General features: G+C 33.4%; 1 protein-coding gene across 1 annotated transcript in view; it reads right to left on the bottom strand.

Moving 5' to 3' along the window:
- BCHE (butyrylcholinesterase) overlaps window positions 1–13,946 on the bottom strand; it is a 79,781-nt gene extending 65,835 nt beyond the window's left edge. Inside the window, exons 1-2 of the mRNA XM_005895334.2 lie at window positions 13,827–13,946; window positions 5,947–7,471 (exon numbers count right to left, since the gene is read on the bottom strand). Coding sequence (XP_005895396.1) covers window positions 5,947–7,471; window positions 13,827–13,941 — 1,640 coding nt within the window. The 5' untranslated portion in view covers window positions 13,942–13,946. The remainder of the gene's footprint in view (window positions 1–5,946; window positions 7,472–13,826) is intronic.
- Between the last annotated feature and the right edge of the window lie 6,182 nt (window positions 13,947–20,128).

The raw sequence follows: 20,128 nt of genomic DNA, 5'->3' as shown, positions 1-20,128 counted from the left end.
AAACTACTGAAAAAAATTCAATCTGAAAACTAAAATAAGTGAAATAAAAAATTCATTGGTTACCTTCAATCACAGATTGGAGATGATACAAAAAGAGTCATTGAGCTTGTAAAGAAAATTTTAAAATGTATCTAATTTGCAAATCTGAAGAAAAGGCAACAGAAGCTTAGTGACCTGCGGGACAAAATTTAATAATCTAGTGCATGTATAATCGGAGTTCTAGAAGGAGATGAGAGTGAGACTGGGGCAGAAATAATATATGATGGAATACTGATACAAAGTTTCTCAAATGTGATATTAAAAATTACTAAGCTTAGCAAACATCAGACAAAAACAAAACAAGACAAAATCCCTAGACAAAGAAATCATTCTTGGAAATACCATGGATAAACAATTGAAACCAAAGATAAAGAGGAAACTTTGAAATCAACCAGAGAAAAAAATTTTTTACATTGTATAGAGAGGGCAATCATACAAATAAAGGTCCACTTTACATCAGAACTGTAGAGACAAGAAGATAATGGGACATATCTTTAAACTGATGGAAAAAAAAAGAAAAAAAAAAGATTAAACCAGAAATCTATCTTTAAAAAAAAATTCATTCAATCGAAGGAAAATAAAGGTATCTTCAGATTAAAAAAAAAAATGTTGAGAGAATTTGTAACTATTCAAACTGCCAATGAGAAATTCTAAAGGATGTTTTTTAGCACAAAGGAAAAAAATTCCAGATGACAATTAGAATCCATAGGAAGGGTCAAGAACACTGGAAATGATATATGCCCACAGAAATTTCCAGGCAAGAATCCTGGAGTGGACTGCCATTTCATTCTCCAAATCTCCTCAACCCAGTGATGGAATACAGGTCTTCTAAATTGCAGGTAGATTCTTTACCATCTGAGCCACCAGGGAAACCCCACTAAACACACAAGTAAACATAAAAGACTATGCTTTTTATTTTATGAATTTACATGAATATAACTTGTAAGAAACAAATACAATTTTAAGAGATATTTTATATTATATATTCCATAAACATAGGACAATATAAAAAATGAGGAGAATACATGAAACTTTATTGCTAATTTCTTACAGTTGTGAAGTAGTTAAGAGTGAAATGGAAAATAGGAAGCATGAATTGTTTAGAAAGTGGGAAATGTCAGCAAAGCAGGTCAGTATTAACTCTAAGTAGATAGTTATAAGTGAAACAATTTTAGTGTTAAAACAAACACTGGGGAAAAAATTAAAGACAAACTAAACATCCATAAAAAATACAACAGCATAAACATTAAAGAGGAAAGAGTTGCAAAGGAGCAATAAGAAGGATGGATTAAAAATAGCAAGATGGTAGATTTAAACAAAACACATTGATAATTATACTAAATGCCAATTGGGTTAATCATGCTAAATCTAAGAAAGGTTTCTTTTTTTTTTTTTAATTAGATGAGTTAGAGTAAAAGGATGGAACAAAATATATTGTGCAAACATAGCGTGAGAAACTTGATGTATCTATCTTAATATTAGGCAAAGTCAATTTCAGGACAGAGACATTTCAAAATGATAAAAGTCAACTAATCAGGAATACATAATCCTAAATGTGCACGGAGTTAATAGTATAAATTTAAAATAGTAAAAGAAAAATTAGTAGAATTAAGTGGAGAAATAAACAGAATCACAATTATAGTGAAAGATGTTAGTACCCTTCTCTCAGTATTTAAAATAAGTAGACAAAAACATTAGAAGACCTGAGAAACCATGAATTAATTAATTTACTAATTAATTAATCATACCAAGTAATAACAGGCATTCTTTTCAAGAGCACATAAAATAATCACCCATATGAATCATACCTGGGTCATAAAATAATTCTCAATATATTTCAAAACGGAAATCTTGAGTAGAGTCTCTAACTAGAACTGAATTAAATTAGAAATCCACAACAAACTATCTAGAAATCATACAAATAGCTGAAAGTTAAATAAAAGACTACTAAACAACCCATTGGGAAAATAAAATACCACAAAGAAAAGTTCAAAATTATTTTGAACTTAGTCCTAATAAGAAATAGAACATATACTAAACATTCTTTAAGGAGAAAAAGGCATCAAAACATTTTATGAACCATGTACTTGAAAATTCACTTTCCTGAATGATAATTACAACTCTTATTTCTACTTTTTACTTTCTTTGTATGTGATTTTGGGGTTATATGGGAGTAAAAATCTGCAGTTTCCCAATCTAGGCATTACTGACATTTGGAATGCATAATTTGTTGCTGGGGGACTATCCTGAGCATTGTAAGAAGTTTAGCAGCATCCCTGGCCTCTATATAGCTAGTAGCCCACCCCAGTTCCAGAAGTGATACTCAAAAATAACTCCATTTCACATCAGTCAGAATGGCTGCGATCCAAAAGTCTACAAATAATAAATGCTGGAGAGGGTGTGGAGAAAATGGAACCCTCTTACACTGTTGGTGGGAATGCAAACTAGTACAGCCACTATGGAGAACAGTGTGGAGATTCCTTAAAAAACTGGAAATAGAACTGCCTTATGATCCAGCAATCCCACTGCTGGGCATACACACTGAGGAAACCAGAAGGGAAAGAGACACGTGTACCCCAATGTTCATCGCAGCACTGTTTATAATAGCCAGGACATGGAAGCAACCTAGATGTCCATCAGCAGATGAATGGATAAGAAAGCAGTGGTACATATACACAGTGGAGTATTACTCAGCCATTAAAAAGAACACATTTGAATCAGTTCTAATGAGGTGGATGAAACTGGAGCCTATTATACAGAGTGAAGTAAGCCAGAAGGAAAAACACCAATATAGTATACTAACGCATATATATGGAATTTAGAAAGATGGTAACAATAACCCTGTGTACGAGACAGCAAAAGAGACACTGATGTGTAGAACAGTCTTATGGACTCTGTGGGAGAGGGAGAGGGTGGGAAGATTTGGGAGAATGGCATTGAAACAAGTAAAATATGTATGAAACGAGATGCCGGTCCAGGATCGATGCACGATACTGGATGCTTGGGGCTAGAGCACTGGGATGACCCAGAGGGATGGTATGGGGAGGGAGGAGGGAGGAGGGTTCAGGATGGGGAACACATGTATACCTGTGGCGAATTCATTTTGATATTTGGCAAAACTAATACAATTACGTAAAGTTTAAAAATAAAATAAAATTTAAAAAAATAAAAAGTAACTCCAGATACTGTTAAATGTCCTTGGTATGGGGAGTGGAGGCAAACCAAGGGGGAGCATCTCCCTGGGAAGAGAACATCAAACATCATGTTTGTGGGCAAATGAATGTGAGTAGATTTCCCAACCTGACACTTAAACCAACTTTGTTACCATGGAGTTTATTTAATCATTCTAAGCTTCTGTATTTATTACATAGGTATACTTTGAAAAAATATAGTGCACACCAGGAGATTAACATTATGTTTTCCATCAAGTCAAATCTCAATGCATATGACATATTATCATCTCTGTCCAATTGTGCAAGCATGGACTATAAAGAAACTCACTGGTTAAATTGGTATCTTGCTGAATGGTATCTATGACTGAACTACACTAAAAAGTTTACTTTAATCTTTATGGTTTTAATCTTGTTCATGTGAATTTACTATTACAATAAAATTTTTTCAATATTCATTTATTCCCTATTAAAATATGCTAATCATAGAAGTAAATTAGGATTAAACAATCTTTTATTCCATTAATTATCAAATATTCTCTTCTTTGACCTGTTGCACTCATTTGCCATAGATACTTCACCTCGTTCTCAGTGTTCTCCATTGTGAAATAAGAAAATATATATTTCTTGATGATTTAAACATGTAAGATATAAGTCTTTTAAAAATTATAGGCATCAATATTTTGAAGAAATGTTGATGTTTCCCTTAAATTACCTTAATAGTTCCCCTAAATTATTTATAATCTCTAGAATTGTCAGACAGAATTAAAAACATATTCAAGTGATTTAATGTGGATTAAAGCCTTGAGGGAGAGAACAGAATGAAATATACATAATTCTAAAGCAGCTCTAGAAATAAGATGTTCCTTGTTAAGCAGAAATTTAGGCTGATGTTGAGAAGGTGTAATATATTGTAGAGCTACAGATAATAGCTTACATATCTTAAAAAAAAGTTTAACTTGTTCTTACTGAATCTAAATATTTGTAAAGTGGGACATATACCAATGTCAGTACTTCAATAAGTATTCAATAAAACCATAACTTCTCTATCAAGAAGTTAGTTCTTAGTCTAGTTTAGGAGGCTCAGAATAAAATGAAAGATAGCATTTAGATATATGACTGTCAATGGTTTCTCTGGGAGTGTAAAACAGGTCTGAAGCAATTACAACTCTTAGAATTAAAGTTACCCTGTAGGAAACATGTAATTAGTCAAAACAACAGAATAGTAGGACTTGTGTCATTAAAAAGGAGAGAGGTAAATTTTCTAAACAGGGCACACAGCAAGAACAGGTTCTAAGGTATAGTTAAACTTGAAATCTTTGATATTCTTGTGATAATTCCTCTACCAAAGAAACAGGTACTGAGGAGAATGGGTTGTAGCAAGGTTAGAGAAGCATCTTAATGCCAGATGGAAGAGTTTTAGCCTTATATACAGTGAATAAGTGTCTAAACATTTTGAGAGGAGTTATAAAATACAGATACTTTGTAGAAAGATACCTACAATAACATGAAGCATCAACACAATAAATTCCAAGGTTCGATGCACGATACTGGACGCTTGGGGCTGGTGCACTGGGACGACCCAGAGGGATGGTATGGGGAGGAAGGAGGGAGGAGGGTTCAGGATGGGGAACACATGCATACCTGTGGTGGATTCATTTTGATATATGGCAAAACCAATACAATATTGTAAAGTTAAAAAATAACATGAAAAACAAACCAAATGGAGGATGGAAAATAAAACCAGAAAGAAAATCATTCCCCAAATTCTTTTTGATTATAAAGATAGGATGACAAATTGGATTAATGCATCAATCAGTTTGTGAGTTTCTGTAAGCATTTTTCAGAAAAAGAGATGCCCCAATTTTTATTTTTTTGGTTATTCGCACTGATACAAATTTTCGGTGTAGAAAATTCAATTTGAGGTTACATATTATTACAAAATCCTTATTTTTTATACACATGAAGTATTAAAAAATAGAAAATATATTGATATTAAAAGAGCATTTTTTCTCTGACTATTGAAGAGATAATATCACAATATTTATAACATATGAGGGAAAATATGTTCTTTTGTAGCATCTCTTATTATGTAATGTCACCCTTGTGACTACTCAAGTGGAAAGCAGCTTAGCTAAACAAGATGAGCCTTGCAGCTCTTGTTCAACCAAGGTTACCTAAAACCTCTGAACAAACATATTAGGGAATAAAAAACGTTGATAAAATGTCAAATTCTGTATTTTGAGTAATGTGAGGACCAACCTTAATACCATCCTGCCCTTTGATTTTCCTGTGATGGTATGTCTTTCTTTGTGTATCAGGTAACAGTGTACCACTGCTGAAGAGCATGAGCAAAAGAGAGATATTCCTGCTCCTTCTTAAACATGTGAACACTGTGAACTTTTAGGCTGAAAAGCACTTGACAAGGTGGACATCTTGTTCGCAAGGTGGACATCTAGTTCCATACAAACTTTGGGGAACGTTGTTAAAGTACTTTATGCTGCTTTGGAAATGAAATCAGAAAATATTTTTCATAAAAGTCCTTTGATTATTTCTTTTAAGCACTCTGATGCAAGGAAATGAAATGTACTAAATAATGAAAAACAAAACCAGCTTAAGGTGTGAAGAGAATAAATAATCAAAATGTTTCTGTACCTTGAATGAAGTCTACACTGGGGAACATGCAAAGCTAAGCAAAACAAAACAAACAAGAACAATTACAAAAATTGGCACTTACCCATATTTTGCAAAATTTGCCCAACGTTTCATAATGGATCTACTAAAAATTTCCTCAGCTTTTGTGTAATTAACTCTTCTTTCCAGTGGCAAACCAAAAACAAATTCGATCTCATAACCATGCATCACTCCCATCCATTCTGGCCAAGGGAGTTTGGAGGATCGGTGCTCGAAGTAGTAGAAAAAGGCATTGTTTCCCATATCTGAGAACTTTTTGGTGAACTCCAAAGCAGGACATATAATATTATAATCCCCAACAACATCATCCAAGGCCTCACGGTACTTTTCAGCTCTCTGATCATCTAACCAGTCCATGTAGTGGAAAAGGATCGATTCCTTTCCAAACTCACTCACTCCTGGAAAAAATATTTTTAAACCTTCTTGAAATTCTTTTCTGGTTATAATACTATTGTTATCTTTGCTGAAGCCAGGAGCACCATATACTAAAAATGCTGTCCCTTCATCTTTATTAACACCCACCAAGATCTGGGTTTTTTTGAACTGTCCAAGTTGGAGTAGTGTGTCTGGCATGTCAGTGAGAAAATCACCATCCACAGTGGGACCAAAATTTACTGATAAGAGTGTACCATAGGGGACAACAAACACTTCATGACGAAGAATCTCCTGGGGATCTTTATTTCGAAGGCATTTGATTATCTCAGTGTCATTTTCTCTAGAGCAACCAATAAATTTAGCTAAAGTCAATGTTCTGTTCCTAGCTTCATAACGAGATGTCACTGCCCAAGGAGCATTAGAGGATCCACTTTGCAGAATAGCTCTGGTAAACAATGGGTGGCTTTCAGGAGAAAGTAAATGAAGGCTAACTGAAGCTGCTCCTGCACTTTCTCCAAAGAGAGTTACACTTTTAGGATTTCCACCAAAGGCTGCTATGTTTTTTTGGACCCACTGAAGAGCCAACTGTTGATCAAATAGACCAACATTCCCTGGTGCCTCAGGATTTCCTGGTAAAGCTAAGAATCCGAGGGCACCCACTCTATAGTTCATTGAAACCACAATAACTCTTTCAACCCGTGCCAGAAACTTGCCATCATAAACATGCAAAGATGATGTTCCAGTCTGAAAACTACCACCGTAGATCCATATCATTACAGTAGCATTTTTTGGTTTAGGTGTTGGAATCCACACATTTAGATATAAACAGTCTTCACTGAGGTCAGTGTTTGGGTTCCACATCTCTGAACCAAGGAAGCCTGGAAAACTTTGATCTGTGTTCTGATAACAAGAATTTGCATATTTTGTGGCATTCCAAATATCAGGCCACTTGGTCAAAGATTGTGGCTTTTTGAATCGTAGTCTACCAAGAGGTGGCTGTGCATACGGGATTCCAAGAAAGGCTGTTACTGTGCCACCAAGTACTGGCAAGTGCATCCCCCTGACTTTTCCATTCTTGGTGGTAATTATGATGTCTTCTTCAGTGTGTGACTTCTCAAAGAGTACCCAGAGCAGAAGGAACCACAAGACAAATCTGATGTATATGACTGTACTCCGGCTCTGCATATTGGTTTCTGCAAGAGAGGTAAGCAGGAAGTTTTAACAGCTTCATGCATCTAATGTTATATTTTATTGATGATAATTAACTAAAATTTAGCAGTTCTTATTAATCCTGTAAATTATGAAAACTAATTAATCTGTTACTGCTACAAACAATAGAAAATGGTTGGACATATTTCAGTTTTCAATTTAGGAAAGAAATGAGTGAAATGGAAATGGAAAAAGAAATGATTTCAATTTGAAGAGATTAATTTACAAACCTCTGTAAGAAAGAGAGATTTAGTATTTTAAGGAGAAAATTCATCCAAGGCATACGTGTGTGTGTGTGTATATATATGTGTGTGTATATATATATATATATACAATTTTACCAGGCATTAAGTGGCAGTCTATTAATGACAGATATAGTAGATTAAATTTCTACCTTGGTTAGAGGAAGAAATACAAGCTCACATATTCTCTGGAATATATATACAGTTCTAATCATGGCTGACTGGCTCTTGACAGAGCTGTGAAGTAGGTGAAGAAACTCTAAGGATCTTCAGACCTATTACTGTCTTTTTCTGTTTCCACAGTCCCATCTGGGGTCCTTTTTGCCTTAGTGGTTTTTTCCTCTGTACAAGCATAAGGATAATGTAAGGTCAGAAGAGAATTTGGACAAGCAATTCATAAAATGTTAAGTAACAAAAAAAATGCAGTAGCTGCCATTAATCCTACAAATTGTGAAAACAAACAAATCTTCTACCACTATAAAGGTCTACCAGAAATAGATAGAGAAGACTGGATATATACCAGTCCTTTGGAACTGAATAACCATGAAGGGTTTTTCTACCTAAATTATATTGTCAATGAAGAGACTGACTGATAATGTAATGTGTGGATGAAGAAATCAATTTAGAAGAAATTTTACACTCAGAGATGACTCAATACATGTCTTAATCTGTTAATTTATTAAAGCATATGCAACTAGGGAGGTTAAATGTGTTAGCATGGTCAGATTTGCTTATATTTTGGTAGTGGACAGTAAAATCAGAAGATTAAAATTAAGGAATTACTGGAAAAAGTGGGGGAAGCAAAAGTAATCTTTGATACCTACCAAATCATCACTATTTGACATTTCATGAAATAATATTTATTTAATAATATGAAAAGAACATTTGGGGAAATCAAAGTTTTATTTAAAATTCATAATGCACAGTTGAGTTTCTTTTCAATAAAAAAATTTAAATCACATTCTGAAACTCTAAGTGACAAAGGATAGAAAAATGTAATGCAGATATCATCTGAAAGAACTAATATCTTTATACAACTGAGAAAAAAAAGAAAATCTGATTAAAATTGTCAAATACAAACACTGATTCTCATCCATAAAACAATAGCAAAGTTCCATACATGTACAAAATGTTTTCTTCATTATGTTTTGAGAGTGTAATAATAAATCCAAACTATGTGTCCATGAAACTAATCCTGTGAGCACTGAGAATTTGTATTAGATTTTTTATTTTTTTTCTTAAATTTTAGATTGTCTTAGAAGGCAGTGATTTAGGCACTACCTATTAAGATAACTGTCTTAGATCTATGATCCTCACAGTTAATGAGCCTCATTCACCACTGCTCACAGGACAGCTAGTAACCAACAGGTATTTTTTGATCCCCCAAAATATATGAATAAACTAATCCACTGTATACACTACTTTGTTCAATGTACAGTACTTATAGATGTATATCCATTTCTACTGCTATCTCTGTCTCTTTGTCTATGATTATGGCTATGTCTATAAATATATTTATCTCTAATTCTACTTATATCTGCATGTTTATGCCTACATACACATATATATTTATACATAATGATTGCTATAATAGTAAGGCTTTAAAAAATTAAGCCATGAGATTTTTTATGCTCTCAATTTTGAAATAAATGACTCTGTTATTACCAATAAAATATTTTGAAGTATATAATATTTTAACACTATATATATTCTATTATGAAATTTAGATATTATAATCAAATTAAATATAATTTTTTATAAAAATAATAAATATAATGTCATGGTATATACTTTTGCCTGTAAAATACCATGGACAGAGGAGCCTGGTAGGCTACGGTCCATGGGGTCGCCGAGTCGGACACAACTGAGCGACTTCACTTTCACTTTTCACTTTCATGCATTGGAGAAAGAAACGGCAATCCACTCCAGTGTTCTTGCCTGGAGAATCCCAGGGATGGGGGAGCCTGGTGGGCTCCATCTATGGGGTCGCACAGAGTCAGACACGACTGAAGCGACTTAGCAGCAGCAGCAGCAACAGCATGGTAATATAAAGATGCCTGTAAATTTGACACTTGAGGCTTCTCTGATGGCTCAGTGGTAAAGAATTTGCCCGCCAATTCAGGAGCCTTGGTTCAATCCCTGGGTCAGGAATATCCCCTGTAGAAGGAAATGGCAACCTATTCCAATATTATCACCTGGGAAATCCCATGGACAGAGGAACCTGGGAGGCTACAGTCCATTGGGTCACAAAGAGTTGGACACAACTTAATGACTAAATAGCAGCAGCAGTAGCAAATTTGACTCTAATAAAATTTTATATTTCAGAGAGTTAGGAGTTTTAGAGATACTGCTAACACATACTACAGTTTTATTTTTTCCCCCTTCTGATAAATCCTAAGACATTTCTTCTAAATTGGAGGTAGGCATTTGGCCTAGCTCAATCAATCTCTACTAAGTCTAATAAAGATTGTATTCTTTTTGTTTGGTTTTACATAAACCATATAACAGATCCTGATAATTTTTGGTTCCTGACAGTTTTCAAACTTTCATTCTATTGTTTATTAATTTTATTCCATAGCGAATATAAAATTACTACCAACATATTTTGTTTTTGTATGTAATTAATAAATGTAATAATATTCATTGCATGTATTATGAAAGGCTGCTATAACATCTAAAAGGTTGTAATAACATTCCATGTCACTTAATTGATTTATATAAGTACTTGCATGCTTTTATTTATATTTTGTGCTAAGTAGAACTTAATGTTATATAATATGATTTATATGAGTAATAATCTTTCTTTTTCAACAGTGATATCTATGAGTCACCACCTTGGTATTACTAATATAAGTACTTACACCTTGTAATTGTAAATAATGTAATTAGTAACATTCAATCATATAAGCTTGTGTTTGTAGCAAGAATGGTAATATAATTCTAATTCACCTTGGTGTTAACCTGTTGGAATAATTTTAAATACTATATTATTAAATCTAGGTTTTAGCATGAACATATGCTTCTATTTGCATACTCATTATTAGTGTAGGCTAATATGTTTATATTTATTTGCATGCATGCTAAGTCACTTCAGTCATGTCCAACTCTTTGTGACCCTATGAACTGTAGCCTGCCAGGCTCCTCAGTCCATGGGGTTCTCCAGACAAGAATACTAGAGTGGGTTGCCATGCCGTCCTCCAGGGGATCTTCCCAACCCAGGGACTGAACTCTGGGTCTCCTGCATTGCAGGAGGATTTTTTACTGCTGAGCCACTGCAGTCCTTTATTTAAGTAAGAATAATTTTTTTTTCATAATCTAGTATTTTCTAGTCTAAATGCTGCACTGTAGTTTTACCATTAAGAGATGTTTATGTTTTTAATATACATTATCACATGATAAGCAATCAAAAAGTAGACAAAGGAGATTAAAAAATGTTATTGCTCTGTATCTCTAAGTGTTTATTAATAATTATTCAACAAAATTTCATTTATTTCATCCTATAAATTCTGTTGCAAATTGACTACTGGTACATTAAACAATTTAAATTCTGAGAACACATAACATGTTTATCACAAAGAATGGGGTAAATTTTCATACCAAGGACAACTGAGTAAATGAATTTAGAAATACTCAGTTTAAATCAACTAATTTATTGTAATAATATTTAATACTTGATTAAAGGCATTAGTTTTGTTTGGAATTGCAAAAGAAAATTGATGGGAGTGAGGAGGGAGACAAACCTGGAAAATAATGAATACTATAGTGTTCCAAGTTTATCAAATGCTCCAGGATATCAAAATCTACTGGCAATTTGGGGAAATTATTCTCAACTTAAGAAAAAAAAAAACTTTCAAAATTAAAAATGTATTTTCTTCTTTTTGCATTTTTAATTCAATTTTGAAAGTAGTATCAAAATTCCTTGACTAGTTTTAAAAATATTCAATGGTATAAGATATGAGTATAATAAAATTATTGGTATAAAAAGCTGTTTATTTGCCATATATTTGTCATAATTGGATATCAACCAAATTTTCTAAATAATGGGGCAGTCAAGGACTTATTAAAGAATGGTCAAGCAAAACCTGTTAATAGTTTTCGCTGAATGTAGTTTTCTTGTCTTTTTAAGAAAGTTTTAGTAGAATGTATACTTCTATATAAAAATAAAGACTGTTAAAATGGTAGGAAAAGAGCCATCTAGATAATATGATCTAGAACAAGGGCCACTAAAATGTAGATAGTCCAATTAAAACAACTGAGCCTTTATATCAAACCTAAAAAGCTTGTTTTGTTGTAGGCTAAGTGAAGCGGGGAATTGAGGAAGTCTGTTTATAAACTACAGCATTGTCTTCCAGGGATCCTTCAGATACCCAATAGACACTAAAAGGATGTATAGATAGAAGACACTATATTAGGTATGAAACACAGATCTATAACTCTCCTCAAGGAGGAAAACATTTTACAAACTTTTTATTGTGTGAATAATTTGAACATTTAATATTAGATATCTTGGGTCTTCTTACAAAGTTCAATCTGTTCTTAGGTTGACATCTATTCATTTATAATTCTCCATTTGGAACCGTTCAGTTTTGATAAGAATGAGCAGATTTTGGCAAGAAAGCATTAAAATGAAGACATATAATTTAAGCATGCATTATTCATTGTTACCAAGAAATAAATCAAAGCATAAATTAAATCTGTAAATAAGATATCATTTGCTTATATTTGAAAAGCTGAAATATGGAGTAGATCCCTATATTTTCTTTTTTTAGCTTTCTTTTTTATTTTTTTTAATTCTGAAAATATGCTAACACATTTACAGGAGACTTGGAAATTACAGAACAATGTTATGTATAGTTCCACTATATATTACAAATTTTTGTTTCAAATAAATATATTAAGATTTTTAGTTGGAGTTTCACCAAATATTTTCTTATAATTAAAAAACTAAGGACAATAATATGTCTAGGAGAACAAAACAGAACCTTGCAAATTCAATTAGAAATTGAATTTGCATCCAAAAGACCACTCTATTTCAAACACACAGAGAATTCCAAAGGTTGTCATTTAAAGTAAAAATAATTCTTTAAAACCTAATGCTTATCCTTAATAACTACATAAGTGACATATAATTATATTTATCATAGCTATGAGATAGCTCATATTATGGAAGGCATTATACAGACTAGTAACAGTAACTCCTGAGTTTATTATTATTCAATATATTCATAAAAAGTTGGAAGGAATAACTTTATTTTCTTTTAAATTACAAATAGAAATCATAAATAGTGAAATAATTTTGTTCACATTTCAGTTCACTTTTAATCATTCATATTGTTTTATAAAAACTCAATGCTAAATCCTCTGGTGAAATAAGAATTGATATCAAAATAAAGGTAGATTTACAAAATTATAGGATGAGCAGAAAGTGTGCATTTGCTATTATTTCTAAATAACAGCAAATGTAAAACACTTTTCTGTAAATACACATATTAGAAAAAGAATAAACAGGGCAAACTAGACAAAAGTTTGTAAATCAAATCAAGAAGTAGATATTTCCTTTTATACAAAACAAACTTAGACCTTTCTTTTGCAAATTGATTTTGCTAAAGTTTCAAATGGCAAAATGCTAAGTACTCTGTAAAACCAGACAATAAGAGAACTATTCATTTCAAACCACTTTAAAAAAAGAAAAAAATAGACAGTAAGATTGGTCAATAAACACTTTTGTTACTCTTTTAAGGAGACATTCACCAAACAGAGCATTTAAATGTAAAACACAGCATAAAATGTTTTCCCTTAGAGGGTGGATTAGGAACATACATTGCAGTGATCCCATTAAGTGCTATGGTCCTTTATACAAAGTTGAACAAATTCATTGTTTCCTAAGCAGTTAAGTGGACTCAGTCTGTGTTCCCTGAATAATCAGAAGGTTTGATGTATGTGGCTGCTCCCTTCATCTGTCCCATTTCCAATGACTGCCTCCCACAGAGCACCAACGGGGCATAACAAACACGTGAAGGGATCACATTCCTCTTACAGAATGAGCTTCAGGGTAACTTCCATCTCTACAGGAAGACGTAAATTCAGAGCAACTTACCCGACTCACTGCAACAAAGATGATAAAGTTTGCAAGGAGTGGAAATCATATAATACTTCAGGGAAATGCAGTATGCAGCTGCTGCTCCAGCCTGTAAATTGGACTGCACTGACATTACAATCAACAGTTACTGACAAAGCTCGCGAGAGTTGGCAGCGGCAACTTGATCTAGAAGCAGCCAATCTTTACTTTCTGACATCTGTTCAGAGGCTAATTGTATGAATGCTGTAGTGATTCATTTACAAAAGTATTACCGGAGTCGTGTTTTAAGATTGCAGGCACTCATCTAGAGTGAAGAAAAAGAAAGCTACAGAGCAGATACTGAAATTGAACAGAAAATACACAGGGTTTTTTTTTTCTTTTTTAATCGTTTGTTTTCATTTTCTTTTTAAACACCTCCAGAACTTTTAAGGTTTTATTCTCCTTTATGGAATCTACATTTTTCTCATGCTGATTTTGATTTAAATATATATATGTTGCTTTAAAGAAATGTTGTTGAAATTGTTGTACCTTCAATCTGTGTCAAGCACTTAGCTGTGTTACTATTGTTTAGTCCCTCAGTTGCGTCCCACTCACTTTTGCCACCCCATGGACTGTAGGCTGCCAGGCCCCTCTGTCTATGGGATTCTCCAAGCAAGAGTTCTGGAGTTGGTTGCCATTTCCTTCTTCACATATAGTTATAAAGAAGTGTAAAAAATTAAATAGGAAACTATTCTGGTAAAACTATGAAAATCAAAAGACTAGTTTTATCAATGAATGAATGTGGTAAATCATACAGATATCAGCTTTGATAATTTCCTAATTGGGGACCCTGCAGTCAGTCAAGTGTTGTAAGAAGCCACAAAATTTCTGCTTGAGACGAGGAAAATAAAATAGAATGAACATTCATCACTATACTTTATAGAAAAACACACTTGTCAGCTGAAACTGCGTGAACTCTCAAGGATGTATATGCATCTTTCAACCTTATCTTCCCTGACTTGGCTTTTCGGGCAAATGAAAAAACACATAAAAAAAAATTTTTTTATGAACCATTTAATGCCTGACTTCTCATTGCAGTTATAGTCTTTATCTCCCACAAACGATCACTTTCACTTTTAAGTCTCTCGCTTTGGGGCTTGTCATGGACTAACCAGTAGGCATGTAATTGTGGATAAGCCTATGTTTTGTTTTTAAAACATGTTTAAGATTTCAAAAATGCAAATGTAAGAACTGTCATTTGTTATTAATACTGTCTTGTGTCAGTCATTATAATTGACAACTTACATAACTTGTTTTATTTTATTTCAACAAATATATGTTAAATATTACTAATTGCATTTTCAGATGAGGACACTGAGGCTCTTAAAGATCAGAAACTTGGCTATATATATTTTTTGCCACTAGTAGGAATTGGCATCAGAATTTTAACCTAGATTTTTCTGATGTCATTCCATGTCAACTGTTCCCAAGATACCAACCACTTTGGCCTTTTTAAATAATCTTGTCTGGGAAATTTGCTCCTTAGGAGGTATTTATTAGACAATGAATTTCACAGTCACAGTGATTTATATTGTATTTAGAATATAGTTTAAGTAATGACAATCTAGTAACACAAAAGTTACAGAGTAAATGGTTTATCTAAAGGAAAAAAGATTTTTTTCAAAAACAGTACACTGACAACACAGTGAATAGTAACGTGATGGCATTTTTGTTTAAAATATAGTCATTCTAGTAATCCATGTGGAACAGAGTTCATTAGTTTAATATATGTGCCTTTTTTTTCATTGAAATGCCAAATTTCTTCTCTCCAACACAACTGCACTGCATTGTTCTGGGTTAGCATGTGGTTGATCTTATTCTCCTGCAGTTATTGAGTGATGTTTTTGATGTTAGCAAATGCAGGAGAACATTCTGCATGTAATATCAACACATCACAATGAAAATATATCAGATATTAATATATTTCATTTTCATCTTTAAACAGGAAAGTAAACAATAAAATCTTTTATCCTTATATCTTTAACACATGTTTAAACTGGCTGACTAGCAGTGTCAACTGATAAAATCTGGCAATTTTTTCTCTTTCTATTTCATTTACCCTCACCATTCCTCAGACATGCCATCCTATTTAATGCATTATTTCAGTGCATTTCTTTTGCCTGTCTTATTGGAGGTTTTATTCATTTGTGGCTCAACATATAGCAGCTACTTCTGTGATGCCAATATTTTTTCACACTTATCCAGCAAGAGGACTTAGTCACACAAAATGAATTTTGTTTCAAGCTTATTTGGCAAGGGTTGTTCTATTACCTGACAGAACCCTTGAGGGTTCATGATCATATTGTTAAATGTTGAGACTGCCTCCTAAGTAATACTGCTCAAATACCACAAGAGTGTTGAAATGGTGTTAATACCGCTCAGGTTTTACAACCATGTATGCTAAAGGTCTGGCAAGGCTTATGGTCTTGAATGAACATTTTCAGTTAGTCTATCACACAGAGTTTTTACTTTTAAGATTTTATTGTTACTTAATTACCACTTATCTGGTTGTTTTCTAGATAGCAGCTCTGAAGGAGATTTGACACAGTGTGGGAAATAGTAATATCACATTATACATTAGTCTTTATTAGGCATACTCATGCTATGAAAATGCCCTAATCTTTCATTAATACTTTCTTTTTTACAAGAACAATGCCTTCTCTAAAAAAATATGGGTTACCAAAAAATACCCAATGTTTTATGTATCACAGAGATGGAAAAGGTCATTTGATATATTCCATTCTACTTAAAAAAAAAAAAAACTATGTACATAGTTATAATCAGACATATATAAAACAATAATTAGGTTATTAAAATTTTCCTTATTTTCAAAATTTATTTCATAATCTTAATTTTTATTAAAATGTTTTAATGACCTAGCGATACATTATCAATGATTATACTACAATTTCTTGCACCATTTGTTTCTTATATGATGATAAAATAATTTGCAAGCACTACTACTTGCAGACATTGTTCTAAGGACTTTGAATATATTAACTCATTCAAAACTTGAAACCCCCTTTTAAGTAAATACTATTATTATCCCTATTTTTTGGTTAAAGAAATTTAGTCAGAAAGCGTTTTAGTAACTTACCAAACGTTATACAGGTAATGAAAGTATTTTCTAATTTTTTAAATGTAAACACTCACAATTGGCATTTTTGCAACTTTTGTTTATTTTCTTAATCTATTTTCCCAGAAGTGGAATAAGTGAACATAACTAGTAGAATGTAGTTAGATTTTTTTTGTTTTTTGTTTTATTTTGTTTTTGGAATTTTCTGAGGTCCTCAATAGACTGTTGAATAAGAATAGGCTTCTAACAATTCTGGCAAAAGGAGAAATATTCTTGATAGGAATAAGTCTGAACAAGTCTCTGAAGTTAGGACACTAGACATTCATCTCTGGATGTGGCAAGGTGAGGTATTTAAAGGTAAATTTCTTGACAGATTTTAAAAGTTTCCAGTCCTACAAGCAATATAATTCTTTAAGAGTTTGGTGACACCTAATATTGGAAGTGCCTGCAGGCAGTTCCTCTTTTATCCTGAATGATAAAGCAAAGATCTCTTGGAATTAAGGGAGGGTGAATAATGGGAAGTCTAAACTAGCTCTATGCTATTTACTCCAGGATACTGGAGTGGGCTGCCATTTCCTTCTCCAGGAGATCTTCCCAACCCAGGGATCAAACCCAGGTCTCCTGCATTGCAGACAGACACTTTACCATCTGAGCCACCAGGGAAGCCCAGGATATGGGTAGTTCGTGTAAAATGCTATGGAAAGAGGCTTATAAGCCCCCAAAATTTGATTACAGTCTAGAAGGCTAGACTCTTAGAAGATCAATAATAAGCCACAGCTTCTGAGGAAATACGAAGCCCAATTTCATGGAATTTGCAAACAAAAAGGATCAAAGTAAAGAAATAAGCTCTAAAACTAAATTACACAGGGCTTGAGCAAAGAAAGGAGAAATTAATTTTTTTAACATGAAAAAAGAGAGAAAAGCAGTACCTTTCTTGGCTTATAATCTTATTTATTGAATAGACCTAAATTTAGTCTTACCAAGCCCTTGATTAATCTTGGTTCTATGCTCAGACAAAAAAAGCGTACATTAGCATGCCACAGGATCAATCTTGGTGCTCTTTAAAAATCCTGGGTTCAGATATTTAAACTAGCCTCCTATGTGAGACAGACTCAGAAAGTTCAAAGACCACACCAAGTGGCAGAGGCCAGGTTCCTGACTCCTTAGGAAATTGTTATCTTCTCATATTTATGGTTTATCTTTTTCTATCTACTCATATGTAATTACATCTTTTACTTTAGCTAATTTGGAAAAGCATCAAATGTAATATTGTATAGTCTATTTTCAAATAAGTACTATTTGAAATATATCTATTGGAAATACTATTTGAAAGTCTATCAAATAAATACTCTTCACCTTAATTTCATTGCCTGTGTATTGTTTTTACAATGTACTATAATTTACCTAACTCATTTTTTTTGTTCTTGTAAAGTTAAATTTCTTTAAACTTATCATGAAATAGTAACATAAAAATAGGCATAACAATTATAGATATTTTTATACATTTCTTATTTTTCTTGAGAAAAATTTATATTTTTTATATTTATATTTTTATAAATATATAAAATCAATTTATATTTCCACTGGCGATCTAATGTATCTGCTTTATGTTTAAAAGACAACTGATTATGTATTTTCCTGTTTCTCCATTTCACTTGATAAACTAGACTTTATATTTAACTATTTTGGTGTTACTGTGATCAATCATGTGTTTATCAGTTTCCTGAAATATAGTATTTTAATTTAGACATAATTTCAAAACACTGTAAAGAACTCTCATATACATTTACCCAGATTCACATGCATACATACTAAGTCGCTTCAGTCACGTCCAACACCCTGCGACCTTATGAACTGCAGCCTGCCAGGCTCCTGCGTCCATAGGATTCTACAGGCAAGAGTACTGGAGTGAATTGCCACGCCCTCCTCCAGGGGATCTTCCTGACTGTGGGATCTAATCCTTGTCTCTTACATCTGCCGAATTGGCAGGCAAGTTCTTTACCGCTAAAGCCACTGGGAAGCCCCCAGATTCACTGCATGCTACTATTTTCACATATTTTCAATAACATGATCTCTTTCTTCATCTGAAATATATATGTATGTGCATATATTGAATATTATTTTTCCTAAGTTATTTCAGTGTTATTTGCAGGCATAATGCTCCTTTATCTTTGAATATGCCAGCAAATTTGGAAAACTCAGCAGTAGCCACAGGACTGGAAAAGGTCAGTTTTCATTCCAATCCCAAAGAAAGGCAATGCCAAAGAATGCTCAAACTACCACACAATTGCACTCATCTCACACGCTAGTAAAGTCATGCTCAAAATTCTCCAAGCCAGGCTTCAGCAATACGTGAACCGTGAACTTCCAGTTGTTCAAGCTGGTTTTAGGAAAGACAGAGGAACCAGAGACCAAATTGCCAACATCCGCTGGATCATGGAAAAAGCAAGAGAGTTCCAGAAAAACATCTATTTCTGCTTTATTGACTATGCCAAAGCCTTTGATTGTGTGGATCACAATAAACTGTGGAAAATTCTGAAAGAGATGGGAATACCAGACCACCTGACCTGCCTCTTGAGAAACCTGTATGCAGGCCAGGAAGCAACAGTTAGAACTGGACATGGAACAACAGACTGGTTCCAAATAGGAAAAGGAGTACGTCAAGGCTGTATATTGTCACCCTGATTATTTAACTTCTATGCAGAGTGCATCATGAGAAATGCTGGACTGGAAGAAGCACAAGCTGGAATCAAGATTGCCGGGAGACATATCAATAACCTCAGATATGCAGATGACACCACCCTTATGGCAGAAAGTGAAGAGGAACTAAAAAGCCTCTTGATGAAAGTGAAAGTGGAGAGTGAAAAAGTTGGCTTAAAGCTCAACATTCAGAAAACGAAGATCATGGCATCCAGTCCCATCACTTCATGGGAAATAGATGGGGAAACAGTGGAAACAGTGTCAGACTATTTTTCTGGGCTCCAAAATCACTACAGATGGTGACTGCAGCCATGAAATTAAAAGACGCTTACTCCTTGGAAGGAAAGTTATGACCAACCTAGATAGCATATTCAAGGGCAGAGACATTACTTTGCCAACAAAGGTTCGTCAAGTCAAGGCTATGGTTTTTCCTGTGGTGATGTATGGATGTGAGAGTTGGACTGTGAAGAAGGCTGAGTGCCAAAGAATTGATGCTTTTGAACTG

Source organism: Bos mutus, chromosome 1 (assembly GCF_027580195.1).
Source record: "Bos mutus isolate GX-2022 chromosome 1, NWIPB_WYAK_1.1, whole genome shotgun sequence".
Taxonomy (NCBI): Eukaryota; Metazoa; Chordata; class Mammalia; order Artiodactyla; family Bovidae; genus Bos; species Bos mutus.
This window is presented reverse-complemented; position numbering and strand designations above follow the sequence as displayed.